The sequence below is a fragment of the Microtus ochrogaster genome, chromosome X (genome assembly GCF_000317375.1).
Source record: "Microtus ochrogaster isolate Prairie Vole_2 chromosome X, MicOch1.0, whole genome shotgun sequence".
Lineage (NCBI taxonomy): Eukaryota > Metazoa > Chordata > Mammalia > Rodentia > Cricetidae > Microtus > Microtus ochrogaster.
Genome location: NC_022026.1, coordinates 58,943,358 through 58,963,122, shown reverse-complemented (window position 1 = coordinate 58,963,122; position 19,765 = coordinate 58,943,358). Strand labels below are relative to the sequence as shown.

Genomic DNA, 19,765 nt, shown 5'->3' with positions numbered 1-19,765 from the left:
AGAAGAAACTAGGTAAATCATTTATAGCTTGAATGAAATGGGAATCAGCTCTCTCTTTTTTATACAAAATAAGATCCTAATAATAAAAACAGAGTTTTGAGCTCTGGTGGCCACCCTCTGCTCAAGCACAAGCCACGTCTGCCAGAAGACTAAGTAGCCCAGCAGCAGGCCAATCCCTCAGGCTCATCCCTAGTATGGCAACAGAACAGCTGGAGACTCCCTTCTCTTCTCATCATGCCTCCTGTGGATCCCTGGCCTCCCTCCCCCCACTCATCATTGCATCCCAGCCTCCAAGACCATCAGGCATTGCCTGTGAACACAGTAGCTGAGAAGGGCATGAAAACATCCATCATACAGCCATCATACTCTGAAAATCCAGAGGAAATAAAAACCAAGAAACAAAATACCCATCCAGCAAATAAAGACCCATAATCATAAAGAACTATAATCACCCCAAACCCAGGTGCCTAGATGATAGTGTAATAACACAATCAATAGTAGCCAGGGCAATATGTCTCCATTAGAGTTCAGCTATCTTACCACAGCAGGCCCTGAATATTCCAACACAGCTGAAGCACAAGAAAAAGACCTTAAAAGTGACTATATGAAGATGAAAGATATCCTTAAAGAGGAAACAAATAAATCCCTTTTAAAAATCCAAAATATCACAATTGGAGGAAATTAATAAATACCGTAAAGAAAGCAAGGAAAATACAAACAATTAGAGGAAATGAATAAACCCCTTTTAAAAAAGCCTAGAAAATGAAAACAAACAGTTGAAGGAAAGGAATATAGCTATTCAAGACCTAAAAGGAATAAAACTATTCAAAACCTGAAAATGGGAATAGAAGCAATAAGGAAAATGCAAACTGGGGTGATTCTGGAAATGGAAAAAAATTAGGAATTCAAACGAACTACAGATGCAAACATAACCAGCATTATACAAGAGACGAAAGAGAATCTCAGGCACTGAAGATACCATAAAGGAAATTGATACATTGAAATTCTAGATTTAAAATGTTAAATCTAAAAAATTCCTGACACAAAACATCCAGGAAATCTGGGATACTATGAAAAGACCAAACCTAAGAATATTAAGAATAGAGGAAGCACACACACCATCAAATAGATTGGACCAGAAAAGAAAGTCCCCTCACCACATAGTAATCGAAACACTAAACATACAGAACAAAGAAAGGATATTAAAAGCTGCAAAGGAAAAGTGCCAAGTAATATATAAAGACGACCCATTAGAACAACAACCCACTGCTCAATGGAGACTAACCCTTATCCAAATTAACTAAAAGGTGGAGAGAGAATATCCAAATTAATAAAATCGGAAAAAAGAGGGACATAACAACAGACACCGAGGAAATTCAGTGAATTAAAAGGACATTAAAAACCTGCACTCCACCAATTGGAAAATCTAAAAGAACTGGAGTTACAGACAACGAGCTACCATGTGGTTGCCGGGACTCAAACCTGGGTCCTCTGGAAGAGCAGCCAGTGCTCTTAACCACTGAGCCATCTCTCCAGCCTGGGAAAATCTAAAAGAAAGGGACAATTTTTGCAATAGGTATCACCACAATTAAATCGCAATCAGATAAGCAACCTAAATAGACCTAAAACATCTAGTAAAATAGAAGCAGTAATTAAAATTCTCCCAACCAAAAAAAGCCCAGGGACAGGTAATTTTAGTAAAGAATTGTACCAGACTTTCAAAGAAGAGTTAATGCCAGTACTCCTCAAGTTATTACACAAAATAGAAACAAAAAGAAAATTGCCAAATTCATTTTATGAGGCCACAGTTACCCTGATACCCAAACCTCATAAACACTTAACCAAAATGGAGGATTACAGACCAATTTCCCTTATGAACATACATGCAAAACATCCAATAAAATACTTGCAAACTGAATCCAAGGTAGATGAAATACCCCAGACCCAGAAAGACAAATATGGTATGTATTCACTTATAAGTGGGTATTACACATTAAGCAAATGATAACCAAGCCACAGTTTACAGACACACAGAGTGGTGTGGTAAAGAGGAGACGCCTGGGGGAATGGGAAGCCTTCACCCTAAATTCTAGTCTCTTTGGTGTGAGAAGGTACTCTATAGAAAGAGAAACCAACTCAGAAAAAACAAAACTGTCCACCTATAATCTGTCCTGCCTACAAAATATGCTAGAGCAATGGTGGCACAGAGACTAAATGTTTGGTTTACCTTAAATTATCTAAGCAGGGCTCATAGAGACTCACAGAGACTGGAGTAGCTAACTCCCTTTAGAGCCTGAATTACCATATAAGGAGCTCATTGTACTGGGACAGAAGAACCAGAAGGACTCAAGGTAGGATGGCAGTTGGCAGCTATGCATATGCTGATTAGTAAGTACAGAGCCAGTCTGCAAAAAAAAAAAAAAAAAATCACTATGAGAATTCATGGTGGGAAGAGCTAAAGAGAAGAAGAGAGAACAAGAGAAAGCAGAGGTAATCACTACTCCTACCTTTGTTTCTGAGCTTTTTAGTCCCGAGTTTTCTTGGGTGGGTGGAGGGCTATGTGGAAAGGAGGAGACAGTGCCTCAAGTAGCCCAGGCTGGTCTTGAACTTCGCCCTGCTTCTACCTCTCAAATGCTGGGAATATATCACCACACCCAGCTACAACTTGTACAATTTCAATTTAATTTTAGTTTAATTTAATTTGGGGTTAGACTGCAGTGGACTCAGAGTTAATAGAGAGGAGCCCTAATCTTCACTTTTATTTGAGGATCTTTGAAAAAATTACAGGTTGATTTAGGTTTCATTTTAGGTTTGAATTTCTCATGAGCACATATTTTAAAGCAATGAGTTTTAGAAATTATTTCTCTAAAATTATTTTTATTGAGTAGTATTTTTTTTGGTTTTTCGAGACAGGGTTTCTCTGTAACTTTGGTGCCTGTTGAGTAGTATGTTCATGTAAAGCATTATCCCTGAGGGACAGAGCTCCCCTAGGCACCAGAAGGCTGAAATTTCTTTGTCTCTGACGAATTAGAGAGAAGCAATATAAAGACAGGAAAAGGGTCCAGACAACACAGGCTCTGGGTTTTTCTAGTACCTGCTCAATTACTGTCATTGTGGTCACAGACTCATTCCTGGATCTTGGCTTCTTATTCTGCACTATGCAGTGATCAAAGTTTTGCTATTCTATGAACATAAACCAGCAGCAAGGCTCTAACCCAAAACTATCTTCACATAGAAATTTAATCGGACACTGAAGAAAAAAACGTGTAATGACCAGCCTTTACCGACCAAGATCTGAAACTTCAGTTTCTGGTCATTTATAATTTCTTCCTGATTGTGCAAAAAGGACAGGAAATGAAATGGGGAACAATCTTAAAGTCCAAATTAAGTTAGAGGCTCATTTAAAATCCACATTCCCATTAAATGTGATAGGTGTGCCAAAGTAAAAAGATAAATTTGAAACTGAACTGATAAGTATTCAATGTCCTATCATGATGGCGAAATACTATACCTCAGAGAAATCAACTTATCTATTATGAAAGCAGTACATTTGTATTGTACTAAAAGTCCATCTAAATACAACAAACATTAATATATATTCTTAAATCCAGGCAAACTTTGTACCACTTGCTTTGAAGAGATCTGAATGTTTATGCGGTAGGGTTTATATTCTCTAATAGACTACGCACTGCTTGAGTTCCAAAAATACCTTTGTTTTTTTTTTTTTTTTGATTTTTCGAGACAGGGTTTCTCTGTAGCTTTGGAGCCTGTCCTGGAACTAGCTCTGTAGACCAGGCTGGTCTCGAACTCACAGAGATCCGCCTGCCTCTGCCTCCCGAGTGCTGGGATTAAAGGCGTGCGCCACCATCGCCCAGCTCCAAAAATACCTTTGTAGTAACTCCGCATGCCTCCCCCACCTCCACAATTGGGTCACTTTCTTTGGGAAGATATAGAGGAAATGTTATATGTGTTTGTATCATTAGATGCATGTAATCACTTGCTCAACATTTTATGGAGCACCTAGACTGAGTGAGCCAAAGGTACAGGCCCCTTTACAATATTCTTTTGCTTTAAAACTCACAGTTCTAGTAAGGAGACAATACTCAGTTATTTTACTAGATACTTTTTTTCAGTTTTGGAGAGATAAGGAGAAGATTTTAGAAAACTCAACGGGTTGGAGAGATAGCTCAGTAGTTAAGAGCATTTGCTTCTCTTGCAGAGGTTTGGTCTCCAGCACCCATTTGATGGCTTACAACTATCAGTAACCAGGAGATTCGAACCCTTTCAACCTCCGCGGACACAGCAGACATGCACAACTTGACCAGAAGCTTGTGGGGTCCATGAGAAGGGTGCTGAGGGGAGGAGTGAAGGACACAAATTTTAGGTCTTATCTTGGCAACAAGAATTCTTTTGAGGGCTGGAGAGATGGCTCAGTGGTTAAGAGCAGTGGTTAAGTGACTGCTCTTCCTAGAGGACCTGGGTTCAATTCCCAGCACCCACATGGCAAGTAACAACTGTCTCTAACTCCCAGATCTGACACCCTCACACAGACATACATGCGGGCAAAATGCAAATGAAATAAAAGTAAATAGGTTTTTAATTTTTTTAAAATTTATTATGTATCTAATATTCTGTCTGTGTGTATGAAGAGGGCACCAGACCTCATTACAGATGGTTGTGAGCCACCATGTGGTTGCTGGGAATTGAACTCGGGACCTTCGGAAGAGCAGGCAATGCTCTTAACCGTTGAGCCATCTCTCCAGCCCAGTAAATTGCTTTTCTTGCGCGATTTATGTCATAAAACAAGTCTACTATTCCACAAGGCATCCCCTCCAGAGCTTAGAATGTAGAAACTTTGGAAACTTGAGCACCACATTAGGAGAAGGGAACTCAATGTAGCCTAACAGTCAGCTAGCCCAGCCTAGTTCCCGGAGAGGAGGGGCTGGGGCCGGGGTAGGCCCGGCCAGGAGGTTGGGTCCTCTGTGAGTGCGCCCCAGCGGCCGGGCCAGCCGGGTTTGCTGACGTTAGGAGCCAGGGTTGGATTGGTGAATGAGTCCTACTGTCTGAGCTCATAGGTGCAGAGCGGCTTGCGGGGCTTTGATTGGCTCAGTGGCTTCTGACCGTTCATTGGCTGTGGTAGGTCGTCAAGGCGACCGAGGGGCGGAAAAAAGGAGAAGGGTGTTAGGCCTGGCGGGAGTGCTGAAGGTTGTGGGCGGTTGGGCTGCTCTCCTGGGCGGTGTCCGAGGAGCTGCCGGCCGAGTCGCCCTGTCGCCCTGGGTTTCCGCCACCCTCTGGGAGTTGTACGAGCGCGTGGGATCCACTAGCGAGACCCTTTGGCCGACGCCATGGGCTGCTGCTTCTCTAAGAGACGGAAGAGTGAGAAGGAGTCGAAGGCTGAGGGAGAGGAGGAGCAGCCCAAGCTCTACAGCTGGGACCAACGGGAAAAGGTGATGTTTTGAGGGCTCCCTCCTCTGCGTCCTCCCCGACTGCCCCTCAGAGGGTCCCAAAGGAGCAGACGAAAACGGGGCAGGGAGGCGGGTGGCCCACAACTGCCTTTCTCGCGCGCGCTCAGGGAGCTGAAGTCGGTACGCAGGACTTTGGGGTCTGGCTGTGAAAGGCTCGAAGGAGTTGGTGGTCTGCCAAGCTAGACCCTCAGGGCCTCATCCTTGGCTCTGTACCATGACTCCCCATCCCAGGATGGACTTCCGGGGAAGTAAAGAGCCCGGAGGGTGCTGGATCTCCAGTCATCTCCTTTCACCAGCAGCGGCCAAAGGGGTTTGGTCGAATTTCACACACCAGACTGATTCTCATCTTTTCTGCAGCTTGTGTTCCTGAGCTGTTTCTCTTTTGTCTGCCCTTCCTGACAAATCTCTTTCGGTACCTCTTGGTGTGTTACTCAGTTACTAAATGGATTGTTTCATGTCCACCTTTGCTCTCTCTCCTCTTCCGTTTACCGGAAAGAAATAATGAAAGTTAAGGTAGTCTTGGATTATATTATTGTGTGAAGTGAAAGTCACCAACATAAACCAGGAAGTAGTTTATTATTGTTGCTTTATATGAATGAAAATACCCTTATTTTTATATTATATATAGCTAAAACCCAAAAAGTTTCGAAAAAGTCCCCTATTCTTGCACAAAACACACTTACTTAGGCATACATTTCACAATGGTTCCTCTTTCTACATAGTTCTTCATTTCTGCCTAGTATAGTCGCTTGTAAAACACTTTGATAGGCGCCTGTTCTTTTGGTTTCCCAAACAAAATGAAAGATCTTATTTTTTAAATGGGTGTTGGTTAACTATTGCTTAATGCAACACCTTTGACCAAATATACTTTATAGTAAGTCTGTTATTAATGCTTTGATATAATAAATCATCCTGCATCGTTTAAAATCCCCAGAAGAATTTAGGTATTCATATAAATGACATTCTCTAAGTAATGGCTTTAAAAAAAATCAAAGATTTTGCTGGACTTCTCAGGCCCAGATTTGTGCATTTGATTCTGAAACCCTTCCTGGGCCATGTGGCTTTTTGTTTCCCTTCTCTTATAGCAGGATTTTGTCATGTAGGAAAGCGGTCGATTTTCTGTTTTATAAGAAAACAGATTTTCTGTTTTGTACCTATCAAAGTTATTTGGTCGGTGGATTGTTAAATATTCATTTTCAACAGCCTTGGGATTTCTAACAGTGCTGTTTAAATTTTTTCTCCCCAGTACTGGAGATTGAACTATGCTAGGCAAGCATTCTACCACTGAGTGGCATCCCTAGCTAAACAATGCTCTTTAAACTTGAACTTACTGTTCCAGAGAGTTGTTTTTGTTTTGTTTTTCAACTTTTTGTTTTAAGGTCACAGGCTAAAACTACTGACAAAGTTCTGGTTAGCTGTTTGTTTTGTTGTACTATGTTACGATATTTTGAGACAAGGTCTCATGTAATTTTGATATCCTTCGCTAACTGACTAATCCTCCTGCCTCTATCTCCTGATTGCTGGAATTGCAATTCTGGTTAGAGACGATGATTTGTTATGTACCTCTAGCTAGCCTGTTACACATTCTATACCCGGGCTGACCTTGAACTTTTGGCAATTCACTTACCTTAGCCTATTGAGTACTGAAATTATAAGCTTGTGTTACCACAGCCTGATAATTGGGACCTTTCATGTGTATGTGTTTTGTGATTTCTTTTTCTTGTGGTCTTTCTCTAAGTACTGAAAAGGAGCATAGTAGATATTAGCATCTAAGCCCCCTCCTCCACCATGTGAATGTGCGTTAGGTTTCAGAATGTCATAGAGTCTAAGTCTATGTGGTTTAAAGCTAGAGCAAACAATTATTCAGCCTGTAAGACTTTTTTAAAAATGAGTTGCCTGTAATTTCCTTACCATTGGAAAAGTAGTATTTAAAATTTTGTTAGGTTGCATAATAAGAGTTGACAGGCACCCCAGGGTTTTGGGGTTTTGCATTGGGTAATTGGGTCAGCCTTAAGGGACTAAAGCAAGGAGAAATTGTCTCAATTAGAAAGAATGTTTGGGGACTAAGTAGTGTCATGGCAACTTACATACTGCAGTCAACAGTGGAAGAAATTCATTTTCCATTGCTGCTGACTTTGAAAAAGGGGGGAAAAAGCCTACTACATAGTTACTGCATTGACATGACAAGAAATATTTTGGGGTTGCAAGATCTCTGTTTAAATTATTTGGAGCCGGGCGGTGGTGGCGTATGCCTTTAATCCCAGCACTCGGGAGGCAGAGGCAGGCAGATCTGTGAGTTCAAGGCCAGCCTGGTCTACAAGAGCTAGTTCCAGGACAGGCTCCAAGACTACAGAGAAACCTTGTCTCGAAAACGAAACAAAATAAATAAATAAATAAATTGGAAAGAAATGCTTTTGTCATTATTATTCGTATGCTGCATTCATTAGCTAAGCAAATTATTCCATGTATATGTATTCAAACACCAAGGAAAAGCCAAAATTATTATTCTTGTCCTCCAAGAGCTTACTGGTCCTTTGGAATTAAAACACGAAATACTGAAGCAAAAATAAAGATGAGTGACATAGAAAAGTAGTTTTAAATTTCCAGTTACTCATGCTAAAAGTCCTAAATAATAGAAATAAGAACTAGTTTTCTTGGCCAGGCATGGTGGAACACACCTATAATCCTAGCAACTCTGGAGGACAGGTGCTTATGAGTTCAGGGCCAGCCTTCTGGGTTTCAGGCTGCGGTGTCTAAGTGTGGTCCTTATGAGACTGAGACCTTGACTCCTTAAAAAAATAGTTCTCTAAATGATAGCCTAAGTATGAAACTTGTGATTTGAGTATGAAGAACACATTTGTATTTGTCTCATGATCATTAGAAAGTCAAGTGTCTGTTGTGCATCTTTGGGTAAAGCAACCAATTTGTGCACTTCAGGTGTCTTAGATATAAAGTTGGCTAGTGTTAAGAGTTCTGCACAGTTTAGCAAGGTGAATAAGGTCTGTCCTGAAGAAGAGACATTAATTGATAGTAATGATCATCTCCAGAGATAATACTTTGAGCACAACTTACGAGAGATCATAATCCCCAGAATATTCATCAATAGATGGGGTGACTTTGTGAGGAGCCGATGTCTATGTTAGAACCTTCAGAGAGGTTGGATGGGTAACCTCCTAAAAAGTGTCTGCAGTGGCTAGGAAGCTAGATGCTATTTTCATCATCTTCTAAGTATGTGAGGTAACTCAGTTGTCCATCGATGTGAACTAAACCAGCCCCAAACTTAATACCTTCAAACACTGGTAAATACTGGTTTTGTTTATGACTCTGCCCTTTGTGCAGGGGTAAGCAGGGTTGACTCTATATGGCACCAACTCTGACAACTTGAGTAGGGACTGAAGGATCACCTTCAGGATGGCTTAGCCCTAAAGCCAGCTGTCAGGTTGATAAAAGGCATTCAGTTGGGAGCTCAAGTGGGACTGAAGGCCAAGCAGTCTCCATGCATAGTCTGGGCTTCCTCACACGGTGAAGAGTGAGACTAGTACATCTTTCTCCCCCAAATAACTTTCTGATGGCAATATTTCATTACATATATATTTTAAGATTTTTTTATTTTGCAATTATAGGTCTATGTGAGTATCTGAGTGTGGGTTTGGACACATGAGTACAATGCCTGTAGAAGGTAGAATCTGATTCTCTGGAGCTGGAGTTTCCTTCAGTGATGAACACCTCACCTGAGTGTTGGGAACTCTTAATGACTGAGCTATCTCACCAGCCCTTCATTACATAGATATTAAGAGAAAGTGTTTAATGTGCATATTAAAACTTAAATAATTATCTGCTAAGAGCTGTTTTTTTTTTAAAAAAAGGACTTCCTTTTGTAAACTGGATTTCCATTATATTGAGCAAATTCCATTATTGGACCCTGGCTTTCCACCTCATTTGAGACAGTGTGAATTCTGGGGATCTGAACTCAGATCTGCATGAGCCTCCCAAGTGCTGAGGTTCTAGGTGTGTGCTGCCACCACACCCAGCTTCCTTCCTTCCTTCCTCCCTCCCTCCCTCCCTCCCTCCCTCCTTTCATTTATTCATTCATTTTTGATTTTTTGAGACAGAGTTACTCTGTGTAGCTTTGGAGCCTGTCCTGGCACTCGCTCTGTAGACCAGGCTGGCCTCGAACTCACAGAGATCCACTTGCCTTTGCCTTCTGAGTGCTGGGATTAAAGGCATGCGCCACCGCCGCCCAGACCCAGCTTCATTATTTTTAAGAAAAAATTTAAATGGTTTTTTTTTATGTGTGCACGTGTTTTGCTTGCATGTGTGTCTATGTACCACGTGCATGTCTGGTGCCCAAGGAGGGCATTGGATCCCTTGGAACTGGAGTTATAGATGGCTGTGAGCTGCCATGTGGGTGCTGGGAATCAAATCTGGCTCCTTTTCAGGAGCAACAAGTGCTTTTAACTACAAAACCATCTCTCTGGTCCCCTAATTTCACTTATAATTTCTTGCAGTGTGTGTGCTTATATACAAAGTCATTTTACTCTTATTAGATGTACACTTCAAGCTTATTTGTTATGAGCTCAATTCTTCTGTATTTCTAGTTTTATCTATTTTTGTACATATATGTATATATGTGTGGGTGAACTTACACACACAGGTGTTCTGTATTTTTAATTTGATCTACTTTTTGTACATCCATGTGCCTATGGAAGCAAGAGAACACCCTTGGGTGTCATCCCTTACACATCCTCCCCACATGCACCCTCTTTTGAAACAGGTGCCAGTGAGCTACAAGGATCTGCCAGTCACTGACTGCAGTGCTGGGGGTGATAAACTTATGCCACCACACCCAACTTTTTACATAACTGCTAGGGATTGACCTCAGGTCTCTGTGGTAGTTATCTTTTTTCCCTGAGGCTCTTTTGTGTTCTCATACATGGATTGTTTTCTTTTTCCTGTTTGCTATTTAATAGAGCCTGGATCTGAGCTATTTTCTTGCAACAGCCTATTTATTTGATGTGCGCGTGAGTGTGCATGCAACCCCCCAATCCTGTATGTCTGGATTTTAATTTGAGGGTCTTCTTTACCTATAAGTAATCGAGAGTAGTAGTGTTAGAAAATATTCCTTAGATTTAATTTTCTATTTTAGTTGGCTTCCTTTGGAAGTCCTAGGGATACAACCAAGGGCCTTGTGAACGTTAGGTGAGTGCTCAACAACTGAGCAGTGCCTCAGCCTCTTCTCCTAGATAGTTTTCTCTTTTGTTTGGTTGGTTAGTTTTGGTGGGGTCTCATTGTTTAGCCCTAGCTGACCTCACACTGACAACTTCCTGCCTCAGCACATTTTCAGTTTATCCCATTGTTCTCTTCCCCTCTAACTGCCTAAGGCTCTCGGATTCACACTTCATATTTCCACATTCTTATTAATAGTTCTGAATGTCTCTATAGCATGTTTAAATTGTTCTGTAGCTTCTGTTGTCCAGGACCCCTAATTTCATCTGCTACTACTTCCTGATAACTAAAGAATTTCATCTTGTTCAATATGATACCTTTTTCTTCCCCAGTATTTCCAATAAACTCCAACTTATTCGTACTCACTTTGTACAGTAAGTCTTGTGTTGCCTGCTATGTGACCCTTCTCTGTATTTCTAAATTATTCTCAGCACCTCTCACTACATAGTCAGGTTGTTTAAATGGTCTATTTAGGCATATACTACTTCCCTTTTAGTGCCTAAAAGAGTGTCTAGTTAATTTTGGGTATTCAAATGTTGGTTGAGTGACTGAAAGGTAAAGTGACTTTTTGAAGATCATGTTGTTCATAGGTGACAAAATTGAGGCTGGAAAATGAGTAGCTCTTATTGCTTCATGCTATAGACCAGTGCTCATCCTAGAATATTATGTAAACTTGGATAAATATAATATTGTGTATGATGGAATAACTCACTTTAAGCTAGTTTAATAACAATTAACATGCTAACAAGTTACTTTGTAAGTAAACAATATGTGTAATGTATATAAAGGAACCTATTTCTAGTGTATAGTTTTGCATGAAATATTTATATTTATAAACAGTTAAAATAGTAAAATAGTTTCAATAAACTAAAAAGTAATACATTTCAGCTGTTGTTTTAAACTGTCAGACTGTTCCTCCTCCCTCCCCCTGCCTCTTGTGTGTGTGTCTAGTGTGTGTGTGTCTGTGTGTTGGGGTTATGTGCTGCAGATCAGACTCTGAGACTCAGGCATGTTAACCACACTCCATCACTGAATTATATGTCTAGCCTCTGACTATATTTTGACAGCACAGTTAAAATTAAAAAAAATAATGTGACATATTTTAGGCCTAAATTTACACCTAAATATCATTTTGTAGTCGGGTAAAGATTTTCAATTTAAAATGTTTTTTAAGAAGTGGAAGTTTTAAAAATTAAAGCACCAGGAAAAGCAAAGTACCAGAAAGCTGAAATAGTATGCATCTTTATTTTTTATTTAAATTTATTTATAAGACAGTCTTTTCTCATTTTACATACCAATCCCAGTTTCCACTCCCTCCCCTCCTCCTGCTCCTTCCACCTTTCCACTCCTCAGAATGAGGCTTCCCACAGGGAGTCAGCAAAGTCTGTCACTTCATTTTGAGACAGGACCAAGGCCCTCCCCCACTATATCTAGGCTGAGCAAGGTGTCCCTCCAAAGAGAATGGGTTCCAAAAAGCCCGTCCAAGCACTAGGGATAAGTCCTGGTCCCACTGCCAATGACCCGCAGACTGCCCCAGCCGCACAACTGTCACTGTTGGACTCTAGCGTCCAAACACCGAGAAGGAGTCACCCCCAGAGACCATCTCATACACCACAGCCGATGCAAAAGCATGAGGATTTTATTAATTTTGTCATGACAGGGTCCCCCAGCATTCGGGAAGCCAAGGGACCCCAAATAGCTGGTACAGTCTACTTTTAAAGGGGCCACAGAAGCAAGGGGGGTTGTTCTTTGACTATTCTGATTGACTTATTCGAAAGGACTATTACCAATAATTGACTGGAGAGGTGTTGCCAGATCAGATGAGGTAAGAGGTCATTTTGACCCCGTTTCCCAGGGGACTGAATCAAAACATACGTATATGGATAATTGTTCAGAAACTGAGTACGTGCGAGTGTAGCTGTTAGGTCCTTGGTTCCCAGGGGAGGAGGGGAAGCACTATGGCACAGAGGCTGAGAGGATTCAGAATTGTCAGAAATGGCTTCAGGATTGTCTTAAAGTCTTCCATCACCCATATTCAGAGAGCCTAGTTTAGTCCTATAAAAGTTCCCCCTCTGTCAATACAGAGTTGACGAGCTCCCATTAGCTCAGGTCAGCTGTCTCTGTGGCTGTTCCCATCATGATCTTGACACCTTTGCTCATATTCTCATTCCTCCCTCTCTTCCACTGAATTTTGGGAACTCAGCCCAGTGCTTCACTGTGGATCTCTGCATCTGCTTCAACAGTTGCTGGATGAAGGTTCTATGGTGACAATTAAAATAGTCATCAATCTGATTACAAGGGAAGGCCAGTTCAGGCACCCTCCCCTCTGTTGGTTAGGGTCTTACTCAGCTGGGGTCATCTTTATGTATTACTGGTAATTTCCCTAGTGCCATGTTTCTCACTAGCCCCACAACGGCTTCCTCTCTGTCCTTCCCCCTTCTTGAGCATCACATTCCCTCATGATCTCCTTCCCCCACCCCTTCTCTCCTCCTCTTCCCTTTCCACCGCCGCCACACTCTCAATTTTCTCAGGAGATCTTGTCTATTTCCCCAGGGGATCCATTTATGTTTCTCTTAGGATTCTCCTTGTTACCTAGCTTCTCTGGGGTTGTGGACTATAGGCTAGTTTTTTTTTTCTTTACGTCTAATATCCACTTATGAGTGAGTACATACTGTGTTTTTTTTTCTGGCTCTGGGTTACCTCACTCAGGATGGTTTTTTCTAGTTCCATTCATTTGCAAGCAAATTTCAAGATGTCTTTTTTTTTACTACTGTGTAGTACTCAGTTGTGTAAATGTACCACATTTTCTTTTTCCATTCTTCAGTTGAAGGGCATCTAGGTTGTTTCTAGGATCTGGCTATTACAAATAATGCTGCTATGCAGGGGCTGGAGAGATGGCTCAGCAGTTAAGAGCATTGCCTGCTCTTCCAAAGGTCCTGAGTTCAATTCCCAGCAACTACATGATGGCTCACAACCATCTGTAATGAGGTCTGGTGCCCTCTTCTGGCCTTCAGGCATATACAAATAATGCTGCTATGAACACAGTTGAGCAAATGTCCTTGTAGTATGATATCTTTGGGGTATATGTCCAAGAGTGGTATTGCTGGATCCTGAGGTAGGTTGATTCCCAATTTTCTGAGAAACCGCCATACTAATTTCCAAAGTGGCTGTACAAGTTTGCACTCCCACCAGCAATGGAGGCGTGTTCCCCTTACTCCACATCCTCTCCAGCATAAGCTATCATTGGTGGTTTTGATCTTAGCCATTCTGACTGGTAAATGATGCTATCTCAGAGTTGTTTTGATTTGCATTTCTATGATGACTTAGGATGTTGAACATTTCCTTAAGTGTCTTTTGACCATTTGAGATTCTTCTGTTGAAAATCCACTGTTTAGATCCATACCCCATTTTATAATTGGATTATTTTGGTATTTTGATGTCAAGTTTATTGAGTTCTTTATATATTTTAGAGATCAATCCTCTGTCTGATGTGGGGTTGGTAAAGATCTTTTCCCATTCAGTAGACTTGCCGTTTTGTCTTATTGACGGTGTCCTTTGCCTTTTTTTAATAAATTTTTAAAAGATTTATTTATTTATTATGTATACAACATTCTGCCTCCCTGTATGCCCGCACACCAGTGGAGGACGCCAGATCTCATTACAGATGGTTGTGAGCCACCATGTGGTTGCTTGAATTGAACTCAGATCCTCTGGAAGAGCAGTCAGTGCTCTTAACCACTGAGCCATCTCTCCAGCCTATCCTTTGCCTTACAGAAGCTTCTCGGTTTCAGGAGGTCCCATTTATTTATTGTTTCTCTCAGTGTCTGTGCTGCTGGTGTTATATTTAGGAAGTGGTCTCCTGTGTCAATGTGGCTGGATTTATATTGAGGTCTTTTATCCATTTGGACTTGAGTTTTGTTCATGGGGATAGATATAGATCTATTTGCATTCTTCTACAGGTTGACATCCAGTTATGCCAGCACCATTTGTTGAAGATGCTTTCTTTTCCCATTGTACAATTTTGGCTTCTTTGTCAACAATCAGTTGTTCATAGGTGTGCGGATTAATATCAGGGTCTTCGATTTGATTCTGTTGGTCCACCTGTCTATTTTTATGCCAATACCAAGTTTAGCTCTATAATAGAGCTTGGAGTCAGGGATGATGATGCCTCCAGATGTTCCTTTTTTGTACAGGATTGTTTGGGCAATTCCTCTTTTTTTTTGTTTTTGTTTTTCCATATGAAGTTGAGTATTGTTCTTTTGAGGTCTGTGAAAAATTGTGCTAGGGGTTGGAGAGATGGCTCAGCGGTTAAGAGCACTGGCTGCTCTTCCAGAGGTCTTGAGTTCAATTCCCAGCAACCACATGGTGGCTCACAGCCATCTATAATGAGATCTGGTGCCTTCTTCCGGAATGCATGGAGTCAGAAGTTGTATACTTAATAAACAAATAAACCAAAAAAAAAGAATTGTGCTGGGATTTTGATGGGGATTGCATTGAATCTATAGATTGCTTTTGGTAAGATTGCCATTTTTATGATGTTGATCCTACCTATCCAAGAGCACGGGAGATCTTTCCATTTTCTGATATTTTCTTCAGTTTCTTTCTTCAAAGACTTAAAGTTCTTTGTACAAGTCTTTCACTTCTTTGGTTAGTGTTACCCCAAGATATTTTATGTTATTTGTGGCTATTATAAAGTGTGATATTTCTATGATTTCTTTCTCAGCCCCTTTATCAATTGTATATAGGAGGGCTACTGATTCTTTTGAGTTGATTTTGTAACCTGCCACATTACTGAAGGTGTTTATCAGCCCTAGGAGTTCCCTCATAGAATTTTTGGGGTCACTTATGTATACTATCATATCATCTGCAAATAGTGAAAGTTTGACTTCCTCTTTTCCAATTTGTATCCCTTGATCTCCTTTTGTTGCCTTATTGCAACCGTGAGTACCATATTGAATATTGAATAGATATAATGAATAAAAGAGTGAACAGCCTGGTCTTGTTCCTAATTTCAGAGAAGTCACTTTGAGTTTCTCTCCATTTAACTTGATGTTGGCTGTCGGCTTGCTGTATTTGCTTTTTATTATGTTTATATACGTTCCTTGTATCCCTGATCTCTACAAGACCTTTATCATGAAGGGTGTTGGATTTTTGTCAAAGGCCTTTCAACATCTAATGAGATGACCATGTGGTTTTTTTTTTCTTTCAGTTTATGTGGTGGATTACGTTGATGGATTTTTGTATGTTGAACCATCCTTGCATCTCTGGGATGATGCCTACATGATCATAGTGGATGATTTTTCTGATGTGTCTTGGATTCAGTTTGCCAGTGTGTTATGAGTATTTTTGCACAATGTTCATGAAGGAGACTGGTCTGTAATTCTCTTTCTTAATCACATCTTTGTGTGGTTTGGGTATCAGTGTAACTGTAGCCTCGTAAAAAGAATTTGGTAATGTTCCTTTTGTTTCTATTGTGTGGAACAATTTGAGAAGTATTGAGGAGTTTTTCTTTGAAATTCTGGTAGAATTCTGTGCTGAAGTCATCTGGTTCTGGGCTTTTTTTTTTTTTTTGGTTGGGAGGCCTTTTACATTCTAAACACACATTTTAATACTGAGCTACATTCCAGTTGAAATAGTATGTTCTGATTAGGATAGATGCAGAGGATATAAGCTTTACTTTCTTAGCAATGTTTTTGCAGCAGACTCTTGCTCTGTAGCCCTGGCTGCACTTGAATTCCTAGTAATCTTCCTGCCTCAGCTTCCCAAATGCTGGGATTGCAGGTGTCTACTCTCATGTCTGACTTACATAGCTACTCTGTTAGAATAATTGTTTTTAAAAATATATTCTTTACCATTGCACTCCATACTAATTTTGTGGTCACACAGATTCCAAATAAGCTGAAAGGCTGTTGATAGTAGCAATGATGATATGTCACCTGGGTTAACTCACAGGCAGACCCAAACCATAGTCACACAGGCTTTCTTTTAGCTTTGCATGCCCAGGCATGAAATTTGATAGCAGAAAGAGCAGATCCATTTCTTGGGAGGTAGATATATATTAACCAAGGTTATAAACTTTATATTAATTAAAATTGCCAAGTTCACCTCTCTGTAACAGCAGTATTGTTATCACACTTAGGAAATGAAAAAAAGAGAAGTCCTTGAGGTTAAAGGCTTTGTGTATATGTGTGAATATCCCCAGTTGCCTAAAAAATTTTACAACTGAAATGGTTGGAACAAGATCCAAGCACTTGCTGATTGTGTCCTTGAACTTTGGTTTCCTCCCCCCCTTTCCTTCCTCATTCCTTTTATTTACTGGTTTTTAATTTATTGCAAAGTCAATGAAATTGGAAACTTAAGCTTTAGTATTAACAACTGTGTCTGGTATCCCATAGGCACTTACATGTTTTTGGTGAATATCTTAACAATACTCAAAGTCTTGTGCTTTGTCCCTGCAGGTTAATCCAAAAGATTATATGTTCAGTGGACTGAAGGATGAAATAGTAGGTCGCTTACCTGGAAAAGTGGCAGGACAACAATTTGTCATTCAAGACTGTGAAAACTGTAACATCTATATTTTTGATCACTCAGCTACCATTACCATTGATGACTGCACCAACTGCATACTTTTCTTGGGACCAGTGAAAGGCAGTGTATTTTTCCGAAATTGTAGAGATTGCAAGTGTACATTAGCTTGCCAACAATTTCGTGTGAGGGACTGTAGAAAGTTGGAAGTCTTTCTGTGCTGTGCCACTCAACCCATTATTGAATCTTCCACAAATATCAAGTTTGGATGTTTTCAGTGGTACTACCCTGAATTAGCAGCCCAGTTTAAAGATGCAGGGCTCAGTATCTTCAATAATATATGGAGTCATGTTCATGATTTTACACCTGTGTCAGGAGAACTCAACTGGAGCCTTCTTCCAGAAAATGCTGTGGTTCAAGACTATGTTCCTATTCCAACTACTGAAGAATTCAAAGCTGTACGAATTTCTACAGAAGCCAATAGAAGCATTGTTCCCATATCCCGGGGTCAGAGACAGAAGGACAGCGATGAGTCATGCCTAGTGGTATTATTTGCTGATGATTATACAACTGCAAATGCCAGAAAATTAATTGATGAGGTAAGGAGAGAGAGAGAGAAGAGAAATAGACATAGATAGGACTTGCTAGGTTTTATTTATTGTTATTATTTGTAGTAGGAGGGAGGCCGCTTATTTGTTCCTGGCCACATAGCCCCAAAATAACCACACAGAAACTATATTATTTAAATCACTGTTTGACCTATTAGCTCTAGCTTCTTATTGGCTAACTCTTACATATTAATTTAACCCATTTCTATTAATCTGTATGTCACCACATGGCTGTGGCTTACTGGGTAAAGTTCCAGTGTCTGTCTCTGGCAGCTACATGGCTTCTCTCTACTCCACCTTCCTTCTCCCAGCATTCTGTTTAGTTTTCCCTGACTACTTAAGTTCCGCCCTATCAACAGGCCAAGGCAATTTCTTTATTCACCAGTGGTATTCACAGCATACAGAGTGAAATCCTGCATCAATTATTTACAAATTAATTATTAGAAATACTAGCAACCCTCAAGTTATAGTCCTCGAATTCCTTGGATCCACAAAGTTTACCTTAGAAGCAGATCTCTTGGTCTACAAAATCCTTTCTCTCTCGCTCTCTCTTTTTTTTTTTTTTTTTTTTGGTTTTTCGAGACAGGGTTTCTCTGTGGCTTTGGAGCCTATCCCGGAACTAGCTCTGTAGACCAGGCTGGTCTCAAACTCACAGAGATCCGCCTGCCTCTGCCTCCTGAGTGCTGGGATTAAAGGCGTGCACCACCATCGCCCGGCCAAAATCCTTTTTCAATGCAACCTTTAAATCTAATTTAATTTAGTAAGCGTTTGTTAGCATCAATTATATGCAGGTTATGCTGTTATCATATTTCATTCATTATATGATACAAGTTTGTTTTCCACATCTTTGCTTAAATACCTTGTAATTAGTTGCAACTAAGAAATAATAGAACCTAGGTGATACTGGAAATTAAGGCATACAGATACATTTCTTTGCCTCAAAGATTTTCCATTCTTTATCATAAACAGTTTCCACACACGCTCACAACAGTACTGCGTATTGAAGCATAGTCTTTGCTAATGATTTTTTTTTTTTTTTTGGGTTTTCGAGACAGGGTTTCTCTGTGGCTTTGGAGCCTGTCCTGGAACTCGCTCTGTAGACCAGGCTGGTCTTGAAGTCACAGAGATCCTCCTGCCTCTGCCTCCCGAGTGCTGGGATTAAAGGTGTGTGCCACCATCGCCCGGCTGCTAATGATTTTTCTAATGAGGAAATTTTTTTGGAGTTTTAATTGGTTTAGAGGTTGGAAATGATGTTTAAGAATACAACTTTTAGACCCTGTTTTGACAGTGTCATCCACATTGGGCTCCTTATTTTCTCTTGTCCCGTCACCATTGAGGGAGAGGTTTCTTTTGTCTGTGAGTTTTTACTACATATAATTTTCAAAGATTAATCATTCAAGTTAAACTCCATTTTGTTAGATAATTAGGATATTTTAACATGTTTAAAGAAAAAAAGCCATCAACACAGTCTATTTGTGAGTCATCAATGCTCTGAACCTTTTGACTTTTGGTATCTGATGTGTGAAATGGCCTTTGCAAGAATATGACTTAGAAGAGTGATGTTCTTTAAATGTCCTTCTGGAATGCAAAATAACAATCCTACACTAATAATAATAGTAACTTACTCTTACATACTTTTACCAGACAGGTACTTGTAAAGAGAGTTACATGAATTAACTCAGTGTTCAAAACAACTCTGTGACCTACAGACAGGGTAAATAACTTGGCAAAAGTCACTCAGGTAGCTGGTAAACATCAGAGCTGTGATTCATACATGCAGGCTGATACTCTTCCTTTATATTAACCCTTAAACATAAAGCTGTTGTGCTGTCCCAGTGCTGAAAGAAAGCTGATGCTAAGAAAAGGGAAAGGCCTAAATGTTATGTTGAGAGGTTATATATTATTTAAATTATACTTGAGTTAGCAAAGAAACTAGTTCTG

General features: G+C 40.3%; 1 protein-coding gene across 2 annotated transcripts in view; it reads left to right on the top strand.

Annotated features, from left to right (window-relative positions):
* The first annotated feature begins 5,204 nt into the window (after window positions 1–5,204).
* Rp2 (RP2, ARL3 GTPase activating protein) overlaps window positions 5,205–19,765 on the top strand; it is a 30,332-nt gene continuing 15,771 nt past the window's right edge. For both annotated transcript variants that reach the window (XM_005358929.2, XM_013350656.2), the window contains exons 1-2: window positions 5,205–5,447; window positions 17,150–17,815. In XM_005358929.2, coding sequence (XP_005358986.1) covers window positions 5,346–5,447; window positions 17,150–17,815 — 768 coding nt within the window. In that variant the 5' untranslated portion in view covers window positions 5,205–5,345. The remainder of the gene's footprint in view (window positions 5,448–17,149; window positions 17,816–19,765) is intronic.